An 18,630-nucleotide genomic window follows, 5' to 3' on the forward strand; every position below is an offset into this window, starting at 1 on the left:
ATCTGGCGCCCCAGCCGGACCTGCTGGCGTCGGACTCTATGATCAGGTCCGGAGCGGAACCGAAGATCGCCCGACCATTCCACGCCTCCATGTGAGACAGCCACCATGACATTTCCTCCTTCACTTCGTCCGTGAGGGGAACCCACTGGTCGTAACTCATCCCACGGCGCAGATGCTGCGCCTTCAGGCGCTGGAGAGCCCTGTAGTGCAGCGGGCCTGGGAAAATCGCCTGGATGGAGGACGAGAGAAGACCCACCACCTTGGCGATATGTCGCAGGGACGTGTGATCTCTCGCGATCGTCTGCCGAAGCAGGTGTTGTATCTTTGCGACCTTCCGACCCGGCAGACTCAAGACCGCCTGTACCGAGTCCACCACGAAACCTAAAAAGGTGATCTGCTGAGTGGGAACCAAAACCGACTTGGAGCCGTTGATCACGAACCCCAGTCTCTGGAGCAGGCTGACCGCTTGACGCAGCTGGCCCGCCAGCACCTCTGGGCACTGCCCCATGAGAAGGATATCGTCCAAGTACACTAGCATACGGACCCCTTGACTTCTGAGAAACTCCACTACCGGGTGGAGGACTTTCGTGAAGCACCACGGGGCCGAAGAAAGACCGAACGGCAGAGCGGTGAATTCGAACACCCTGTCGTCCCACAGGAATTGTAGGAAACGACGATGAGGGGGGTGGATGGGGACGACCAAGTAGGCGTCCTTGAGATCTAGTCTCACCATCCAATCCCGAGGGAGGAGCACGTCTCGAAGGAGGTGGATACCCTCCATCTTGAAGTGCCGGTAGACCAACCACCCATTGAACTCTTTGAGATTGATCACAGGTCTTTTGCCCCCATCCGTCTTGTCCACTAAAAAGACGTTGCTGAGGAACCCATGCGGGTGGCGCGTTGATAGACGGATGGCTCCCTTGCGCAGCAAGTCCGAGATCACCCCGTCTATCAATCGCGCGTCTGACTCTGAAAAGCACATCGGGCGCGGGGGCCTCGCCTGAGTGGGTTGGTCGTAAAACTCGATATGGAAACCTCGTACAGTTTGCAAAACCCAAGCGTCGGCAGTGAGCAATTCCCACTCCTCGTAAAAGCTTGCCAGCCGCCCCCCAATTGGAACCTGGTCCAAACAAAGTACACTTACCGGGGGCATTGCCTTGTCCGGAGTTCTTCTTGAACCCTCTGCCACCGAAGCGCTGTCCCCTGGTGGGGTAGAAGTTTGTATAGTTGGCAGAGGTCTGGTATTGACCTCTTCCGGAGCCTTGTCCTCTGTTGTTGGTCTGCTGACCACGGCCGATCGCGCGGCCCCTACCGCGACCGGCCCCTCCAGAGAAACGCTGGTGGAACACTCTCTTGATGCTAGATTGGGCCTTATCCAGTGACGTGAACGTATTCACAAACTTGCCCAGCTCCCTGATGAAGGGCTCGCCGAAGAGGCCTCCCTGGGCCACAGCACCCGCCTCCGACGAGGCCAGGTCCCCCAATTTTGGGTCCAGCTTGATTAGGAGCGAACGCCGCCTCTCTGTGGACAGGGCACAGTTGGCGTTGCCCAAGAACACAATCACCCTCTGGGCCCAATTCGAGAGCACCTCCGGTGAAATGGCGGTGCCATTCGCCCTAGCCTCCTCCGCCATGTCGAGGATCTTCGTGGCGGGCCTGACCGCATCCAACAACTTGTCCTGGCAGGCCCGCCAGGACCGATCGATCCCCTTCCTGGGGTCCTTCATAAACTTCGCTAAGAAGGTGGCCATCTTGGGATCCAATTCCGGGGTCATGGCCACTTTCCCTTCCAAAGTTGGCCGAGGACACTCCCCACGTAGGCAGCCCCTCGCTTTCTTCTCCAGGGGCTTGCGCAGCCTGCCCGCGACAAACTTCGCCACCGTCTCCCCCGGCGCCCAGGCCGCGGAGCGGGGGTGGACTATCTCGTCCGGATCCAGCATGCCCGACTCATCCCGGGGCATCTCCTTGGCAGAGGGCGCCGGAAGCCAGGATCGGGTTGACTCCCCGTCGTCATCCGAGTCCGGAGAGTCGTAGATCGGGGAGGCGGGGGCCGTAGACACGTCCCCCGATGCACTAGGGTCCACCAAGGGCGCAGGGTGCACAGCTGTCGCCTTAGCCAGGAAGGCGTCTCGAAGACGCTCAAAAGCGCCCCTGTCCACACCTTGGGCCTCCGATGACGGCCCCTCCTTACAAGGCCTCTTCGGGGCGGGAGGCAACCCGCCGGACGTCCCCGGGAGTTCAGGGGACGGAGGCACCTGCGCCGCTGCCAGCTTCGCGCACTCCTCCACGATGCGGGCGGAAAGGCGGTCTTCCATGGGGCCTACCACCTCCGTCACGCAGCGGTAGATGGAATTGTCCACCGCTTGGTAGAACTCGTCGTCCTGCAGATAGGGGCAGGGTTCCTCCTTGTATTCCCCTTCCATCTCGGAACCAAGGGCAAATGCGGGGCACCCAAGAGGGCGGCAACCGAGAAAGATCTCGAATGTGGGCAGGCCAAGCGGCTGCGATCACGTTTTGGGCCAACTGACGTGGCAGGTGGGCTGCACCAACCCCCAAGCGCGCGGACCCTCCTCGCCGGGACCGGGTCGTCGCACCCCTCAAGCGCGCTAGGCCACACTTCGGATAAAGAGGTGCACAAAGAACACCCGAAGGTGATTTACGCGGTCTGAGCCGCTATACCGACCCCAACGGGCGTCAAGAGTAGGAAATACAGACCCGGGTCACCAGGTGTCAGAGGGGTACGCGAGGGCTGGCACCTGCGCAAGCAGACTCCACGGCGCGGCTCCTGGCACTGCGGAGGTGCGCCGAAGGGTCGGCGAGACGACAGGCCGCCCCCTGGCGGTCTATGTACACACCGCACACAAGTGGGGAATAAAGTCGCGTAGCAACGAAGAACGTTCCCGCAACCGGGGACTCTGTAAGGGAATAAACCATGCAATGAGTCCCCCAACGATCGTACACAATACAATCAATCACATTGAAAAAAGAGAAAAATAGGAAAAGCACTTATCTGGCTGCGGGAGCAGCGAAGAAAGAGGGGGAAGATGATGAGAAGTCCGGTTATATAGTGATGATGGACAGAGTAGAAGGACTATGGACTATTGTTATACAAAGAGACTCTTGGGAGTTGTTGTTGATTTGTTGAACATTACGTCAATGCTTTATGTTTAAAGCATTTTTTTGTTCTTATTATATCTTTTCCTAAGCTGCTGTGGAGTCTTTATGTTAATAAAGCGAAGGAAGATATAGCATAATCTGAAGCCTCCGGTCCTGACATAGAATCTGGAATGTTGTGGGAATGTTGTTCTTAGAACCGTACTTGCTCCCTGTACCTCCAGAGGATGATTATCAACAAACCATCCGAGTTTCTGGACGAGTTAACTGGTCTCCGGGCAGTAGCAGCCTGTGTCTCGATAGAGTGGTGGGGCGGGGGAGGGTCAGACGGATGACGATACAAATAAAAACAAAACAAACTCCTGCCGCATTGCGCTCATCAAGACTGCAGGCTCAGACTCCCAGAGGCCACTGTGGCCAATCCTGACACTGCTTTCATGCTGCTGGCAGCATAAGAGCAGAGTCTGGATTGGTCTGAGTGCCCTTGATTTGCACTCCCAGTTAGACTGGGAGCCTGTGCCTGCCTTCTTCATCCCAGCAACCCAGCTCAGGTTGGAGAGAGCTTCAGTGCGCATGACGAATTTATCGTCCTCCCCTGGCTAAACCGCCATGCGCACTGATAACAGTGCAAGACACTCCCCTAAGTGCCTGTCATCCCCCTGGCTCTGCCCCCAAGCCTCAACTGCGAGAGCAAAAATAAAACAATAATAAATATAGGTTTATTATCGTTTTGCTTTTCATTTTTTTGGGCTGCTGGCAGGGTTTGGGTGACTCTCCTCTGCCATAGAAGAAGAGGTGCTGCTATCTACGAGACCCCAAAACTGTATTTTATCTCTAGAAATGCATGACCCATCCCCTTGGACAGTCTAGTTACCATCACTCAAGCGGGTTTGTAGTGTCTTCAAGTTCACAGCAGTGCCCTCAAGATGTGGTGTGGTGTTGCCAGTGTGGTCATCCAGCTGGGACCCCGGCACCAGCTGCTTCATTCTTAGTGCGGGGGTCAAGTTTACATGTACTTTCACGGTACATTTCATTTAACTTTTGTTGTCTGGGATTCTGCCTCAACATACTACTGTTACATGTAACACCATCCACAGCATAACAACAACCATGTCAATGGTCTCAGGATTCACTTCCAGGGTGCACTGTGGATGCTGGGAGTTTCAGGACAATTGACATAAACTGCATGCTACTAACTGTCTCCAGTTTGCTCATGTACAGACGTACATAGTTTATCCTACGTACAACTTGAATATATTTTATTAAAGGCTAAGTTTACATTGCGTGTAGTTCACCTAACCGGCTTTTCCATCAAATAGTTGTTATAATTGATGGGTGTTGTTTGTTTGTATTATACTGGGAGTGGTGTGTTTATACGTAATTTTAGTTGCTAAGCTACCGTGATTCATTCTACGTATTGTGCTGAGTGTCAGGGCCAGGTGTGATCCCTCAGATCTGCAGGTCTCTGTCCTTATCTTCTGCCTGCTCTCCTTTTCTCTCACTATCACACCAGCATTTATCAACCTTCTTGTGGAACCCCCAGGCTAGCCAAACTCTTGGTACAACCACATAGCTACTAACTTACAGAGTGCACTCAATAGGCCTCCAGTAGCCTGGGTGGGCCAGTAACAGGGAACTACAGCTAGTTTAGGTCCAAGTCACCATAAACCTTCCATTCGTCATGGCAGATGCTTGGTACACACTTCCCATCCGTTCAGACTTAAAGGATTGCATGGAAAGAGCTGAGGAACAAGACCAGGTTCCCGACATTAGCCAAGATGCAGAAATAGAAAAGAAAAACCCCCCACAGAGGTGCACATTTTCTTGCAAGGAGTGCAGTTCTGGGTCAGCTGTGCTTGGGATGCAAAGACTCTTGAGAAATAAAAAGATTCTGACTGAGGCAGAGGCAATCAACACAAAAATGTACACTGTTGCTAGCAGAATTGTGCTATCAGAACTGTAGTTGAAAACTTTGTGTTGCGAATAACAAAATTAGAATCCAAGATGTGCAGTAATGAGTGGGAATTAAAAGAAAGGAGGAAGCCATTCCACAAGTGAAGGCTACTCACTTGGAGGAAGTGATTTGGTTCCATACTGCAATTGTGAGGGAAGATGGAATTTGGAGTGGTGTGGCTCACTGGTTAGAGTGGAGTGGTGTGGCTCACTGGTTAGAGGCGGCAGACCCATAAGCAGAGAACGACCCGGGACCAGGGTTCAATTCCTGACACGGCAGGGTCGTGGACCAGGGTCAAAACGGACTAGATAATTCTCGCCTCGGTGCCTACTCTAACCAGGGAACACACCCGGCAACTCTGGGCATTAAGCTTGCCTCATCTCTACAACGGCCCCCCACAGATGCCGGGGATGCCTGGTTTCACCTTGGAGATACCCATAAAGGGACCATCTCACAGGGAAAACCCGGACGGGTTTCCCAGCGGTCTTCAGCGCCAGGATACTCCATGGAGTCGCAGTGCGCTTTACAAGTACACCCACATTTACAATTTTTGAAAATTGCCAGAAGCGCAGCCAATGCTCCTTTTTTAAGTATTAGGAAAATAGTAAAGTAATAAAAACCATTTCTAATACTGAGGGGCCGAGGTCTGATGGAGGCGTAGCACAGTGGGGAGAGAGCAAGAAAACGCATGCATTCCCTTGGTGTGCCCAAAGAAAAAGAACATTTCAGAAAAGGGGGGTGGTGATGGACAGAGCATCTGAATTAAGCAGAATACTCGTACCCAGTCAACAGATCAGGGCTTGATCCATCACCGTTTTTTAGCTCACTGCACCATCCCAGCTCAGAACCTGGCTACATGCAAATTAGTCTGTCCCTGGCCCAGTGCATCATGGGAACAGGGCAGACCAAACTACCAAGCCAATTCTTTTACTGGAAAGGAAACAAGCTTCCGGGGACTGGTTTCTGGCATTACAGCCGTATTCGGCCCGGCTTGCTTGAATCCTGATGGTGCAGTGAGCAAGGGACTCACATCTGAGCATACCCTTCCACGCTTGTGGTGGACAAAATGATTCAGAAAAGGGGGGTGGTGATGGACAGAGCATCTGAATTAAGCAGAATACTTGTACCCAGTCAACAGATCAGGGCTTGATCCATCACCGTTTTTTAGCTCACTGCACCATCCCAGCTCAGAACCTGGCTACATGCAAATTAGTCTGTCCCTGGCCCAGTGCATCATGGGAACAGGGCAGACCAAACTACCAAGCCAATTCTTTTACTGGAAAGGAAACAAGCTTCCGGGGACCGGTTTCTGGCATTACAGCCGTCTTCGGCCCGGCTTGCTTGAATCCTGATGGTGCAGTGAGCAAGGGACTCACATCTGAGCATACCCTTCCACGCTTGTGGTGGACAAAACGATTCAGAAAAGGGGGGTGGTGATGGACAGAGCATCTGAATTAAGCAGAATACTCGTACCCAGTCAACAGATCAGGGCTTGATCCATCACCGTTTTTTAGCTCACTGCACCATCCCAGCTCAGAACCTGGCTACATGCAAATTAGTCTGCCCCTGGCCCAGTGCATCATGGGAACAGGGCAGACCAAACTACCAAGCCAATTCTTTTACTGGAAAGGAAACAAGCTTCCGGGGACCGGTTTCTGGCATTACAGCCGTCTTCGGCCCGGCTTGCTTGAATCCTGATGGTGCAGTGAGCAAGGGACTCACATCTGAGCATACCCTTCCACGCTCGTGGTGGACAAAACGATTCAGAAAGGGGGGGTGGTGATGGACAGAGCATCTGAATTAAGCAGAATACTCGTACCCAGTCAACAGATCAGGGCTTGATCCATCACGGATCCTCACGGAAACCTGGATGAACGCCTCTTCAGCGCCCGACATCGCCATCGCCATCCCAGACGGCTACAAGATCATCCGAAGGGACCGCATCAACCAGACCGGAGGAGGCATCGCCAGCATCCACAGGAACACCATCCGCATCAAGACCAACACCGAGGACACCCTCGCACCCGCCGAGCACCTGCACTTCCAGGTCCACATCAACCCCAAGACCACCCTCAGAGGCACCCTCATCTACAGACCCCCGGGACCACGCACACAATTCAGCGAAGACATCGCCGACTTCATCAGCCCGCACGCCCTCCTCTCCGCTGACTACATCCTCCTCGGGGATCTCAACTTCCACCTGGAGAACAACAACGACACCAACACCACCACCCTGCTGGATAACCTCGCAAACCTGGGACTCAAGCAACTGGTCACCACCCCCACCCACTACGCCGGACACACACTCGACCCCGTCTTCTCATCCAGCAAGGACATCGCCTTCAGCCACGCCACCGGACTCCACTGGATGGACCACAGTTGCATCCACTTCAGCTTCAGAAGGGCCACGATCCACCACCACCAGCATCAGGTTGCACGCAAAAGCTGGAACAAGATCACAGCCGACCAGCTCACGACCTCCCTGAGCATGAACCCTCCCACCAGCGCAACTAACCCAAGCCAGGAGGCCACCAACCTCACGAAGTGGATCAGCGACTGCGCAGAAGACCTCGCCCCTCTGAAGACCCCGCCTAGCAGACCCGGTAGCAAGAAAGCCCCATGGTTCACCGACGAACTCAAGAGCTCCAAGAAGAACTGCCGAGCCCTCGAGAGAACATGGCGCAGAGACCCAACACCGGACAACATGACTGCCCTCAAGCTCGCCACCCGAAAACACCACCAACTCATCCACGCCACCAAGAAAACCGCATTCAAGGAACGACTGGACAACAACGCACACAACAGCAAGGAACTCTTCAACATCGTTAAAGAGCTCTCCAACCCCAACGCCGGAAACAACGACATCACCCCTTCGCAAGACCTCTGCAACTCCCTTGCCTCCTACTTCCACAACAAGATCGCGGACATGCAAAACAGCTTCAGCACTCAACCAACGCACGCCACGACCGAACCACCGCCCCCCACCACCACCCTCCGCGCCTGGACCCCGATCAGCACCGAAGACACCGTCTGCACAATGAACTCCATCCATTCCGGATCTCCTACCGACCCCTGCCCTCACCACGTCTTCAACAAGGCCGACACTGTCATCGCACCCCACCTGCGGGACATCATCAACACCTCCTTCGACACCGCTACCTTCCCGGAGAGCTGGAAGCACGCCGAACTCAGCGCTCTACTAAAGAAGCCATCAGCCGACCCCACCGACCTCAAGAACTACCGCCCCATCTCGCTGCTCCAGTTTCCTGCTAATGTCATCGAGAAGACCGTCAACAAGCAGCTGGCCGCCTTCCTCAAGACGAACGGATCCCTCGACATCTCGCAGTCCGGCTTCCGGGCCAACCACAGCACCGAGACCGCCCTGATCGCAGCCACCGATGACATCCGAGCACTGCTTGACAACGGAGAAACAGCAGCCCTCATCCTCCTAGACATCTCCGCGGCCTTCGACACTGTCTACCACCGTACACTAGTGCAGCAACTCAGCAACGTCGGAATCCAGGAGAAGGCACTGGAGTGGATCATCTCCTTCCTCGCCGGAAGGACACAGAGAGTCCGCCTCCCCCCGTTCAGATCTGAAGCCACCGAAGTCATCTGCGGCGTTCCTCAAGGCTCCTCGCTCAGTCCAACCCTCTTCAACGTCTACATGAGCCCCCTCGCAGACATCGCACGCCAGCACAACTTCAACATCATCTCCTACGCCGACGACACCCAGCTGATTCTCTCCCTCACCAACGACCCCACCACCGCCAGAGCCAACCTTCACGAAGGGATGAAAGAGGTAGCCGAATGGATGAAGAACAGCCGCCTGAAACTGAACTCGGACGAGACGGAAGTCCTCATCCTGGGATCCTCACCCTCCGCCTGGGACGACTCCTGGTGGCCCCCCGCCCTAGGCAGCGCACCCAAAACAACAGACCACGCACGCAACCTGGGCTTCATCCTGGACTCCTCCCTCTCCATGACCAGACACGTCAACGCCGTCTCCTCGTCGTGCTTCAACATCCTGCGCATGCTACGTAAGATCTTCCGGTGGATCCCCACCGAGACCAGGAAGACGGTCACCCAGGCCCTCGTCACCAGCCGGCTGGACTACTCCTACCTCGCTGCCAAGACATGGAACTCCCTCCCGACCCACCTCCGCCTGACCCAGGACCACCTCGCCTTCAGGAAGCAACTCAAGACCTGGCTGTTCGAGCAGTAGCGGACCCCCCTTCCCCAGCGCCTTGAGACCCTCTGGGTGAGTAGTGCGCTATATAAATGCTTTGATTGATTGATTGATCACCGTTTTTAGCTCACTGCACCATCCCAGCTCAGAACCTGGCTACATGCAAATTAGTCTGTCCCTGGCCCAGTGCATCATGGGAACAGGGCAGACCAAACTACCAAGCCAATTCTTTTACTGGAAAGGAAACAAGCTTCCGGGGACCGGTTTCTGGCATTACAGCCGTCTTCGGCCCGGCTTGCTTGAATCCTGATGGTGCAGTGAGCAAGGGATTCACATCTGAGCATACCCTTCCACGCTTGTGGTGGACAAAACGATTCCGAAAAGGGGGGTGGTGATGGACAGAGCATCTGAATTAAGCAGAATACTCGTACCCAGTCAACAGATCAGGGCTTGATCCATCACCGTTTTTTTAGCTCACTGCACCATTCCAGCTCAGAACCTGGCTACATGCAAATTAGTCTGTCCCTGGCCCAGTGCATCATGGGAACAGGGCAGACCAAACTACCAAGCCAATTCTTTTACTGGAAAGGAAACAAGCTTCCGGGGACCGGTTTCTGGCATTACAGCCGTCTTCGGCCCGGCTTGCTTGAATCCTGATGGTGCAGTGAGCAAGGGACTCACATCTGAGCATACCCTTCCACGCTTGTGGTGGACAAAACGATTCAGAAAAGGGGGGTGGTGATGGACAGAGCATCTGAATTAAGCAGAATACTCGTACCCAGTCAACAGATCAGGGCTTGATCCATCACCGTTTTTTAGCTCACTACACCATCCCAGCTCAGAACCTGGCTACATGCAAATTAGTCTGTCCCTGGCCCAGTGCATCATGGGAACAGGGCAGACCAAACTACCACACAGGTGTACATGCACAGATGTGCATGTACACTGGAATTCGTTATTTACCACAAAATATTATTTCGTGGTAAATAACGAATTCTTAAGGGCCTGTGGCACTGTTTTCAGTGCCACCTACATCTAGATTTACCGATTCGGTACATCTAAATTTACCGATTCGGTATTTTACCATATCGGTAAATTTGCTGAATCAGTAAATTTACTGATTCTGTAAAATTTAAGGCCCCCACGATTTCGGCCGTTACCGACAGGTATTTGGTGTCCTACATCGGGCCCCAAATGTCTCCGGATGATAAATTGTTGTCTAAATGTGCTGCAAGAGTAAAAGGCAAAACTTTTTATAAAAATATAGTTCCACCAAAGCGGATGTTAACAGTATTTCAGCAGCGGGAAACTGATAAGAGAAGCAGACAAGGAATACACATTGGTAAATGCAGGAAAATGTGCTACAGCCAATAGAAATGGAGAAAAGGTAAGTGGCATGCACAGGAACCAAAGAGAAGCCAGTAAAGAGAGGAGGTGGGATGTAAGTCCCTTTTAAGTTCATATTAAAAACAATAGATTTCTCAAGCACAGTGCAAGCGCTGTGCATGAAAAACCTAAAAAAATGTATTTCCCAGATGTGTGCTGCGAATGATACAAGACATCCAGTTAAAAGGATGGCAGATAAGCTATGCTGCTCTAGGGGAGAGACAAACACAGGAAGTAGGAAAGCAAGCAAAGGAGGTTCACAAGAAAGTCAAAAATTACTTTCACAAACCCCCCTCTAAGTATTGGTATTGTAAACAGTAGGTTTTCGACAGCAGACAGCTAAAAGCTGTCAGGAGACAATACCAGAAAAAGCGGACACTTGAACACCTGTAATTCATTATTATGATAGATGGTTTTACTTTTAAAATATGGCTAAAAATCTGCATGCTATCAAGCCTGGCCACTTGCTCAGTGATTCATTAATACAGCTGGTATCTGCTGAGATTTGCAGGCAATGACTTTGAATTCGAATACCGCCAGTTCAGACTTCTAGCCGGCTGAGGTTGGTAAATATAGGTTGGTAAATATAGTGCCTTTATAAGGGGTAATAGAAACATGTTTTATTTACAGTTCTTACAAATAGCAAAAATGTCTTATGAAATATCATGTGTTGTTAAGCATTGAGGAGGTATGTCAAAAGTGTAGCAAAGATACCCTGGCCTAATGCAAGCAAAGAAGTTGCTGCCAGTGGTGGCTGCTACCTGAAAGAAGCAGTGGGGCTGGGTGGGGTAAAGGGTAAGGGGGGCCGGAGGCCGGCCGCCACCACCTCTCTTGCGTCCTCTTCCTAGCTTCTTGGGGAAAACAGGAAGCACCATGGCTCCCACGCACCCCACAGCCTATCACAACGCTGCAATGCAGTGTTGTGATTGGTCTGAATGACGTGACACTGTGCTTAGCTGAGGGCTGAAGGGGCGGGCATGTTCTCCACGCAGGCAGTAATGCAGCCTGCATGGAGAACATACTATGAGCGCATGACTGTTTGGCTGGCCTGAGAGGACCGGCCAATCACTCAAGCTCGCATAGGGAGTGCAAACCCTCTACTCTGAGAGCAGCCTCACCCTACAAAGACTCCTCAGCGTGAAAAATTAAATGATAATGCTCAAGGAATTATTTCTTTTTTTACACTGCATAAAGAAGTGGGGCGACGCTCCTCTGCCTTATTGGAGGAGCCGCTACTGGATGTTGCCCAGTTCTTTCAAGTGGTGAAATAAAGCCATTATTAGGGTGCAGCGGGTCCCTCAAGCAATTAGGCACCCTTACCACTGCAAATTCCGTGCTATTAATACTACACTGCTGAAACTTGTAATCATTGATTCTTTCAACTTTAAGAAAACACCCCTTTAGAATCTTATTATACCCTCTATTTTTGTGTTGTGCTGCGTTTTGTATTTGACTGTGTATTGTATCGTGTTGAATAAACTTCGCAGGTTGTTGCCTGTGGTGGTGATACCTTTAAAACTTAACATAATAGTCCATATTTAGTGCTGCCCTTCTGTGTTACTCAGTAAAGTATCATTTAGACAACTGTTTTTCCAAACCCATATAATGTGTGCATTTACTCCAAACGTGAATATTACTGAGTGCATTTTTTTGCAAATTCATCATGTAATTCAATATTGTTGTTGTGGTGCCTATTATTGTTATTATTCTAGTCTTAAAAGTGATTGTCTTTGTATAAAAAGTATATGTAAGCAATATGAAGTGTGTGTTTTTGAAAATGTGAATCTAGTAATACAGAAGTGCTTAGGGATTTCAAGGTCAGGAAGAGTAGAAGATGGGTTATTGTAGCATTCCAAACATTAGTGTAAAAAGCGTCCATGTAGCATTCCACACAGTAGTGCAACACGTGTCCAACTTGTTCTGCAAGAACTCTGCATGTAACAGTGGCCTGTTTTTTGATGATTGCTTTGTAACATCTTGATGCTTGGAGAAGGGAACCGCAATCAATTTTTATTACTAATCTACTGCTGGTACAGTTAGATCCTCATGATTGCTGTCTTATTTCGTTTGCCTATAGATTCCCCATCCTCTGATCTACCCAGGACATGTTTACATGAGTTTTTGGAGCAGATACTGTCTTTTCAGTTCCATGACTTGACGTATATCCCCCTATATTAACCCCTAAAGTGAGACTTCCTGCATTGATAATCAAACCAGAAAAACTGTAAACAGGGTTGCACCATCCCACCGAGAGACTGCTCAAGCCTACTCTTTCAAACACACTTGGCACAGAAAATTAACACAACCGCAACAAGGCCATATCCCACCCACTTGATAATGCCCTCCAGTGCATGGTGACGAAGCCCCATTCACCGACAACAGCACATTCCCCCTCGCCCCCACTTAAGCTCACCAGGGGCCTACTTCATCATTTGACTACATTACCCTAAGGTAGTTTTGACTGGACTTCCGGTGCTTCCTCTGTCACTGTATTTCAGGCCAGATTGCCCTTGTTTGAAGATGTGCTTGGTAGGAAGCTGACCACCATGAGCTCTGGTGCTGTAGCAATTTTAGTTAAAAGTGCCTCTTTCCTGAAGGAGTTTGGCCAACGCCTGTCATCCCGAACACCTCAACAAATTTTGAGCTCAGTTGTCCTTTAAGTAGATAAAACAAATAGTATAAACCTACTGTAAAGCATTTCCTGGTGGAATCACCCATGTTCCAACCCTCACTCGTGCAGCAGGCTCAACTATATCTGTAAAACTTGTTAAATGTGTGTATAAATGGCAATTTTACGTTTATTGTTTGGTACTGTTTGGAGAAAAGGTCCAGGCCAAATATTCCACTGACTCTTTGCCTTCATCTTAATCTCATAATTGATTATATTTAGAAATCATGATAACAAAAGATTGTAAAGAAAAATTGCAAAATGTGCATTGTTTAAATGTGTGCTTCCATCTTTGGTGATTGTGTTTTGTAGGATGAGCTGATATGAAAAAAGGGAGTGGAATTCTCCTGTTGATGACAATAGGTATTGAAGGACGGGAGGACGTCAGTGTAAGAGCTGAAGATGACCGAATACCCAATCGATCAATCTAGCCTACCCCGTGTCGAGGAAGGTAAGCGATCTTCCAAAGTTCCAGTTAAAGATCATTGCAAAATGCTCGTTATTGGTTCTTGGTGAACTCGGCTTAATTTTAACACTGCTTAGAATCTTGTCTTAATGGTTTTGACCCATGTCCGGATTACCAAATAGGCAAAGTAGGCACTGTCCTATGGGACCCACACCTTTTAGGGGCCCGCAACACTGGATCAAAATAATATTGATTTGATTTTTTAAAGAAAATTCCAATCAAATTTTCTTAAATTGTTTCCAAAAGATAAAAAAAATTAATCAACTCAGAGACGAAAACTTTACATAAAAAACTCTTTAGAGAAAATACTGTATTAATGTAATGTACCCATTAACAACATAAAGTACATAAACCTGAGACATCAGATTCACGTAACAGTTTGTTTCTTAATAGTTCATCTTCTGGCAGCTATCAGTTTGTAAAAAAAGTCAGGTACAAAACTATGTATGTGTAATGTAATTGATCTATTAAAATTGTTGGTTGGTAAAATTAAAAACATATGAGGAGATAATTTGCGAGGGGGTGGCCCGAAATTTTGACTGCCTAGGGACTGCAACAGGTTTTAATCCTGCACGGTTTCGACCTACGATTTGAGTAAGCAGGTAGCTGTGTTCATATTGGGTTTACCTACTTCTCATCTGACTACTGAGGGCTGAAATTCATTATTTGCACAGATCTGTCAAGAGACGGTGTAGAGTCTAAGATAGATAGTCCGACATTAGCTCCAGTGTGGTCACATTGAAGCTAGTTTCACATGCACTTAGAAGTGTCATTTACCACAAACATCCTGATCTGGAGCGCACAGGTGATATGGTGGTACTGCTATTTTGGGGTTATTTCTAAAACCCTCAGGTAATAGCATAGCCCGGGTAATGGCAGGATTCTGGCATCAGCCCTGAAACATCTGTGTGCCTCCTAGTTTTTATCTTCAAACCTCAAGCACATGCTACAGTAGTTTATGACTAACTGGTTCTGTAACACTGTAACCCAACAATTTGAAATGTATTTTCCACAAATTCTAAGGAATTACATGTCTCTCCATGCTCAGATTCCAAACAGGGCATCTCATTTGTACCTAGATCCTTGTGTCTTAAATTAATATGGGGGACTGTTTATAGTGAAAGAAAAGTTGGGCATTTTATTTATATGACAAACACAAGAAACTAATGATGAGTTCATTCCACATCCTTGACTGGAGGTGAGCATCTGAAAAGGTTCAGCACTCTTTCCATCATCACCTTGTGTTTACTTTGTTTGGCCTAAGTTGGCAGGGTATGCCCAGACGTGGGTCCCTTACTCATTTTGCCTCTGGATCCAAGCTAGCCTGCCTGATGAGGGGTGTTACCGGTCTGAGGATTCTTGTTTCCAGTCCAGGGAGGACCTGGCCTGGAAGTTTGTGCTGGATTGTTCCTATGAGGCACAGGTTCAAGACTGATCTGCATATGGCTGGGTCCAAACTGGGGTGGCAAAGTGAGCTAAAGAATGATGATGCATTCAACCCAGATCTGTGACTCGGGTGAGAGTCTGAAAAGGTTTAGCACTCCGTCCATGAACACCTTGTGTTTGCATTTATTAAAATGAGCACAAACAGGTGTTTGTGTAAGACTATAATTGTCTAGAAAGGTATTTACAGAAAACAGGTTTGTTTGTTGAGTATGTGTGTATAAACATCCATCAATTAATCTATCAATCAACCAGGGGTTTGTATTTTGCGGCTACTCACCTGTGAGGGTCTCAAGACGCTGTGGTGGTTGCTGATCCATCTGGGTGTGGAGGTTCAGTCGAAGAGCCAGGTCTTGAGGTCCTGATTTGGGTCAATCACGCGAATTGCCTGAGGTGGAGGTGCAGGGTGATCCGGGTATTGGCGGTGAGGTAGGAGAAGGATCTTCCTCCGTTTCTGGTCTTGAGGATCTGTGGGATGGAGGCCAGGGTGAGTTGGGCTAGTTTAAGTGTTGCACCAAAGTAAGTCAAATGACTAAACCTGCGATACTGCATTTGAGAGTTGCCCCCAAATGTTCCATTGTGGTGTTGGAAACACCTCTACAACATTGGTAGCGCATTTCAAGTTTGGCACAGGTGAACAGGAATTCATCCTTGAAGCAACATCTGCTCTTGTAGTAAAAAGGAATCTTAGCTAAATATGTCCTTGAAAGTCCTAGAATTGCTCCTTTTTAGGAAGTGCTGCCACAATGTTAGGACTGCAAATGTAGCCCCACAGTGTGAGTGTTTCTGGTTTGTGGATGGTTTCTCCCACCATGTCAGAGACATTTAAACAGCTTTTTCTCCAATGGCTCTATGGTTCATATTCCGGTCCGGCTTCAGATTGATGCTTCTGGAAATGGTGGTTGACTGGCCAAACTAAATTACGTGGTCACTCAATATCGTTTGTGGAGGGGTCATTACTACCCAATGTCCTTCCTGATGACTAAGACAATGGTTTTTCCGCCACCAGGTAGGTGTCATTCCCTGCCCTTCAAATAGGGTGATGGAACACAGATACAGTCAGATGAACCTTCCTTTTTGTTTGTTGATTGTTCCTTTATAGCTCACCTCTGAGGCCGAATCTGTCTGATTTAGCATTGTTTAGTAAGGAAAAATGGAAAGTTTCTATTGCCAATATGAAATCCAGACAAACCTCCTCCCTATGGAATCCTTCATAATAATGGAAAATTGTTTGAGAGGATTCCTCCTCTGAATTTAGCTCTTCCTACAGAATTCAGAGTATTTCCTTGGACCTGATTTAGAGATAGATCGTAATGGAAAATCTTCAGATTCATGGAGAAGTGATCAGTTCACCTCTGGAGGATTTGCTGTAGTTGGCAAAACCTCTGGACCAGGAATAGTATGATGGAGGTCATTCTTTCTTGGTACTCTTGCAAGCGCAGAAAGGGTATAAAAATGTCTACTTGTGATGTCACTTTAAAACTTACTCAGAGAACCTGGAATTTCCTCTCCTTTCTATGTCAATGAATCTTTGCCACCGTATTAGAATGGAGCAACCCACAAAATAGCCATTGTTATTTGCGCTTGATTTTCAGCCAATAAAGGGAGGTTTGGTGAAGTTTCAAAAGTTTATTTTCTCTTTAAGAGATTAGTCAGTATTTTTCTTCTTTTTTCAGATTAGTCAAATAGAGCCAATTACAGAAATGATCGAGTATAAGTTTGGTTAGAACAAGCATAGAAAATAACAGCATTTTTCATTCAGAAATGTCGTCTCTATTCTAATCTAAAGGTCCTAGCCTAACGAGAACCTGTAAAGAGTTCCCTTTTGGAAAAGAGCAAGAAAATTCTGGAGAAAAGTCAGGTAGCTACAAAAGTTAGAACTCCCCATAAAGGGTAGTTCTGGAGACTCAGCCAAGTTCTCCAAACAGCTGCAGTAGCAACCGTTATGACAAGTAGAAGTAAAGAAAACACAGCAGTGGACTTGATTGACATAGGGATAGAACATCTCCTCACTTAGAACAAGGAAAATCGAAGAAATTCACTGTTAGCAATAGCTTAGGGTAATTCAAGCTAGCATCATAAAGTGCTAAAGGTCATGGTAGGGAAGGAGTGCATGGAATGCCTTGACTCTCTATCTAGGAACATGTACTACATAGAAAAGCCACTAAACATGTTGCAGAAAACAGGCGAATATGTAATCGACATCCAGTGGAGGAAGAACTAACGATGGTCCACTGTTTTCGTCCTTGATTCCCACAAAAAAACCTCCATGTCATCATGAAGTCACTCAGATGTGGCTACAGTAATTACAAAAGGATACATCAACGATGGTTCTAATGAGAACTAGCTGCTTAGTGTCCCATCATGTAACAGTGAGCTGTACTATGAAATAAAACATTTAAATCTGGTAAGACCCGGATTGGATTGTGAAATTTAAGATATAGTAAGTATTTTCTTTCATTATTACACATGCTCATATTTTCCTAACTTCTATTTTACAGTACATTTTTATGTTAATGCTTACTATATTAATAGTACATTTTTCTGGAAAGTTTCTACTTCCTCACTCACCCAGCGAAGATTACTCGTATTGAAGATTTAACAACATTCTCTACAAACCAGAGAATTCTCCTTTACCACCCACCTCTATGCACCGCCCTGGTGTGGTTTGCGTTATTACAAAAGGTGGAGATCCTTGCAGTGTTGATATTACTGATATCCATATCTGCAGTAAATCATCACAAAGATGTTTGTCCTTGAAGGCAGGTTCACTGTTGACATTTTGCTGTTGCTCCCTTCTGTTTTTTGTATGAGAAATGCACCCTTAGCGTTGTTGTGGGTTTATTCGGAACTTAATGTCTCACTTTCTTTAAAACCTATATTCGATAAAAACCTATATTTAATTAATGCAACATGATCTTACAATAGGTATTTTATATATAAATATATTTTTAGAAATGGGGGTTCCTAGTTGGCAGTGGCTTGAACAATGTCCAAGTAAGGATCCTCCCTTCTACTCAGGATAAGGGAGTTACACACCTAAAATAACCCCTGCTCACCCCCTTGTTAGCTTGACACGAGCAGCCAGGCTTATCTCGAAGGTAATGTGTAAAGCATTTGTATATAACCCACTCAGTAACATACTGTAAACACTACAAATGGACACCACACCAGTTTAGAAGAATAAAGTATTTTTATCTAAACCAGACAAGACCAAAACAACAAACTTCCAACATACATGTATCAAAATATCGCTTATAAAAGGTGTTAACAGTTCAGTCCATATAAAACTATGGAGGCATGGCTTTTAGTACAAAGTAACTGGCATGCGTCAAAATGAAAGACATAAACGGCCGCTGCAGAGGTGAGGTGCCGGAAAACAAAGTGATGCGACAGTTCTTTACATGCAG

At 48.2% G+C, this 18,630-nt stretch overlaps 1 protein-coding gene across 1 annotated transcript in view; it reads left to right on the top strand.

Annotated features, from left to right (window-relative positions):
• The window catches only part of LOC147711121 (uncharacterized), a 638,193-nt gene that overhangs the window by 78,658 nt on the left and 540,905 nt on the right, over positions 1-18,630 (top strand). The window contains exon 2 of the mRNA XM_086921927.1: positions 13,624-13,762. Within this exon, the coding sequence (XP_086778053.1) occupies positions 13,714-13,762 (49 nt within the window). The 5' untranslated portion in view covers positions 13,624-13,713. The remainder of the gene's footprint in view (positions 1-13,623; positions 13,763-18,630) is intronic.

This window comes from Lissotriton vulgaris, chromosome 5 (genome assembly GCF_964263255.1).
Source record: "Lissotriton vulgaris chromosome 5, aLisVul1.2, whole genome shotgun sequence".
Lineage (NCBI taxonomy): Eukaryota > Metazoa > Chordata > Amphibia > Caudata > Salamandridae > Lissotriton > Lissotriton vulgaris.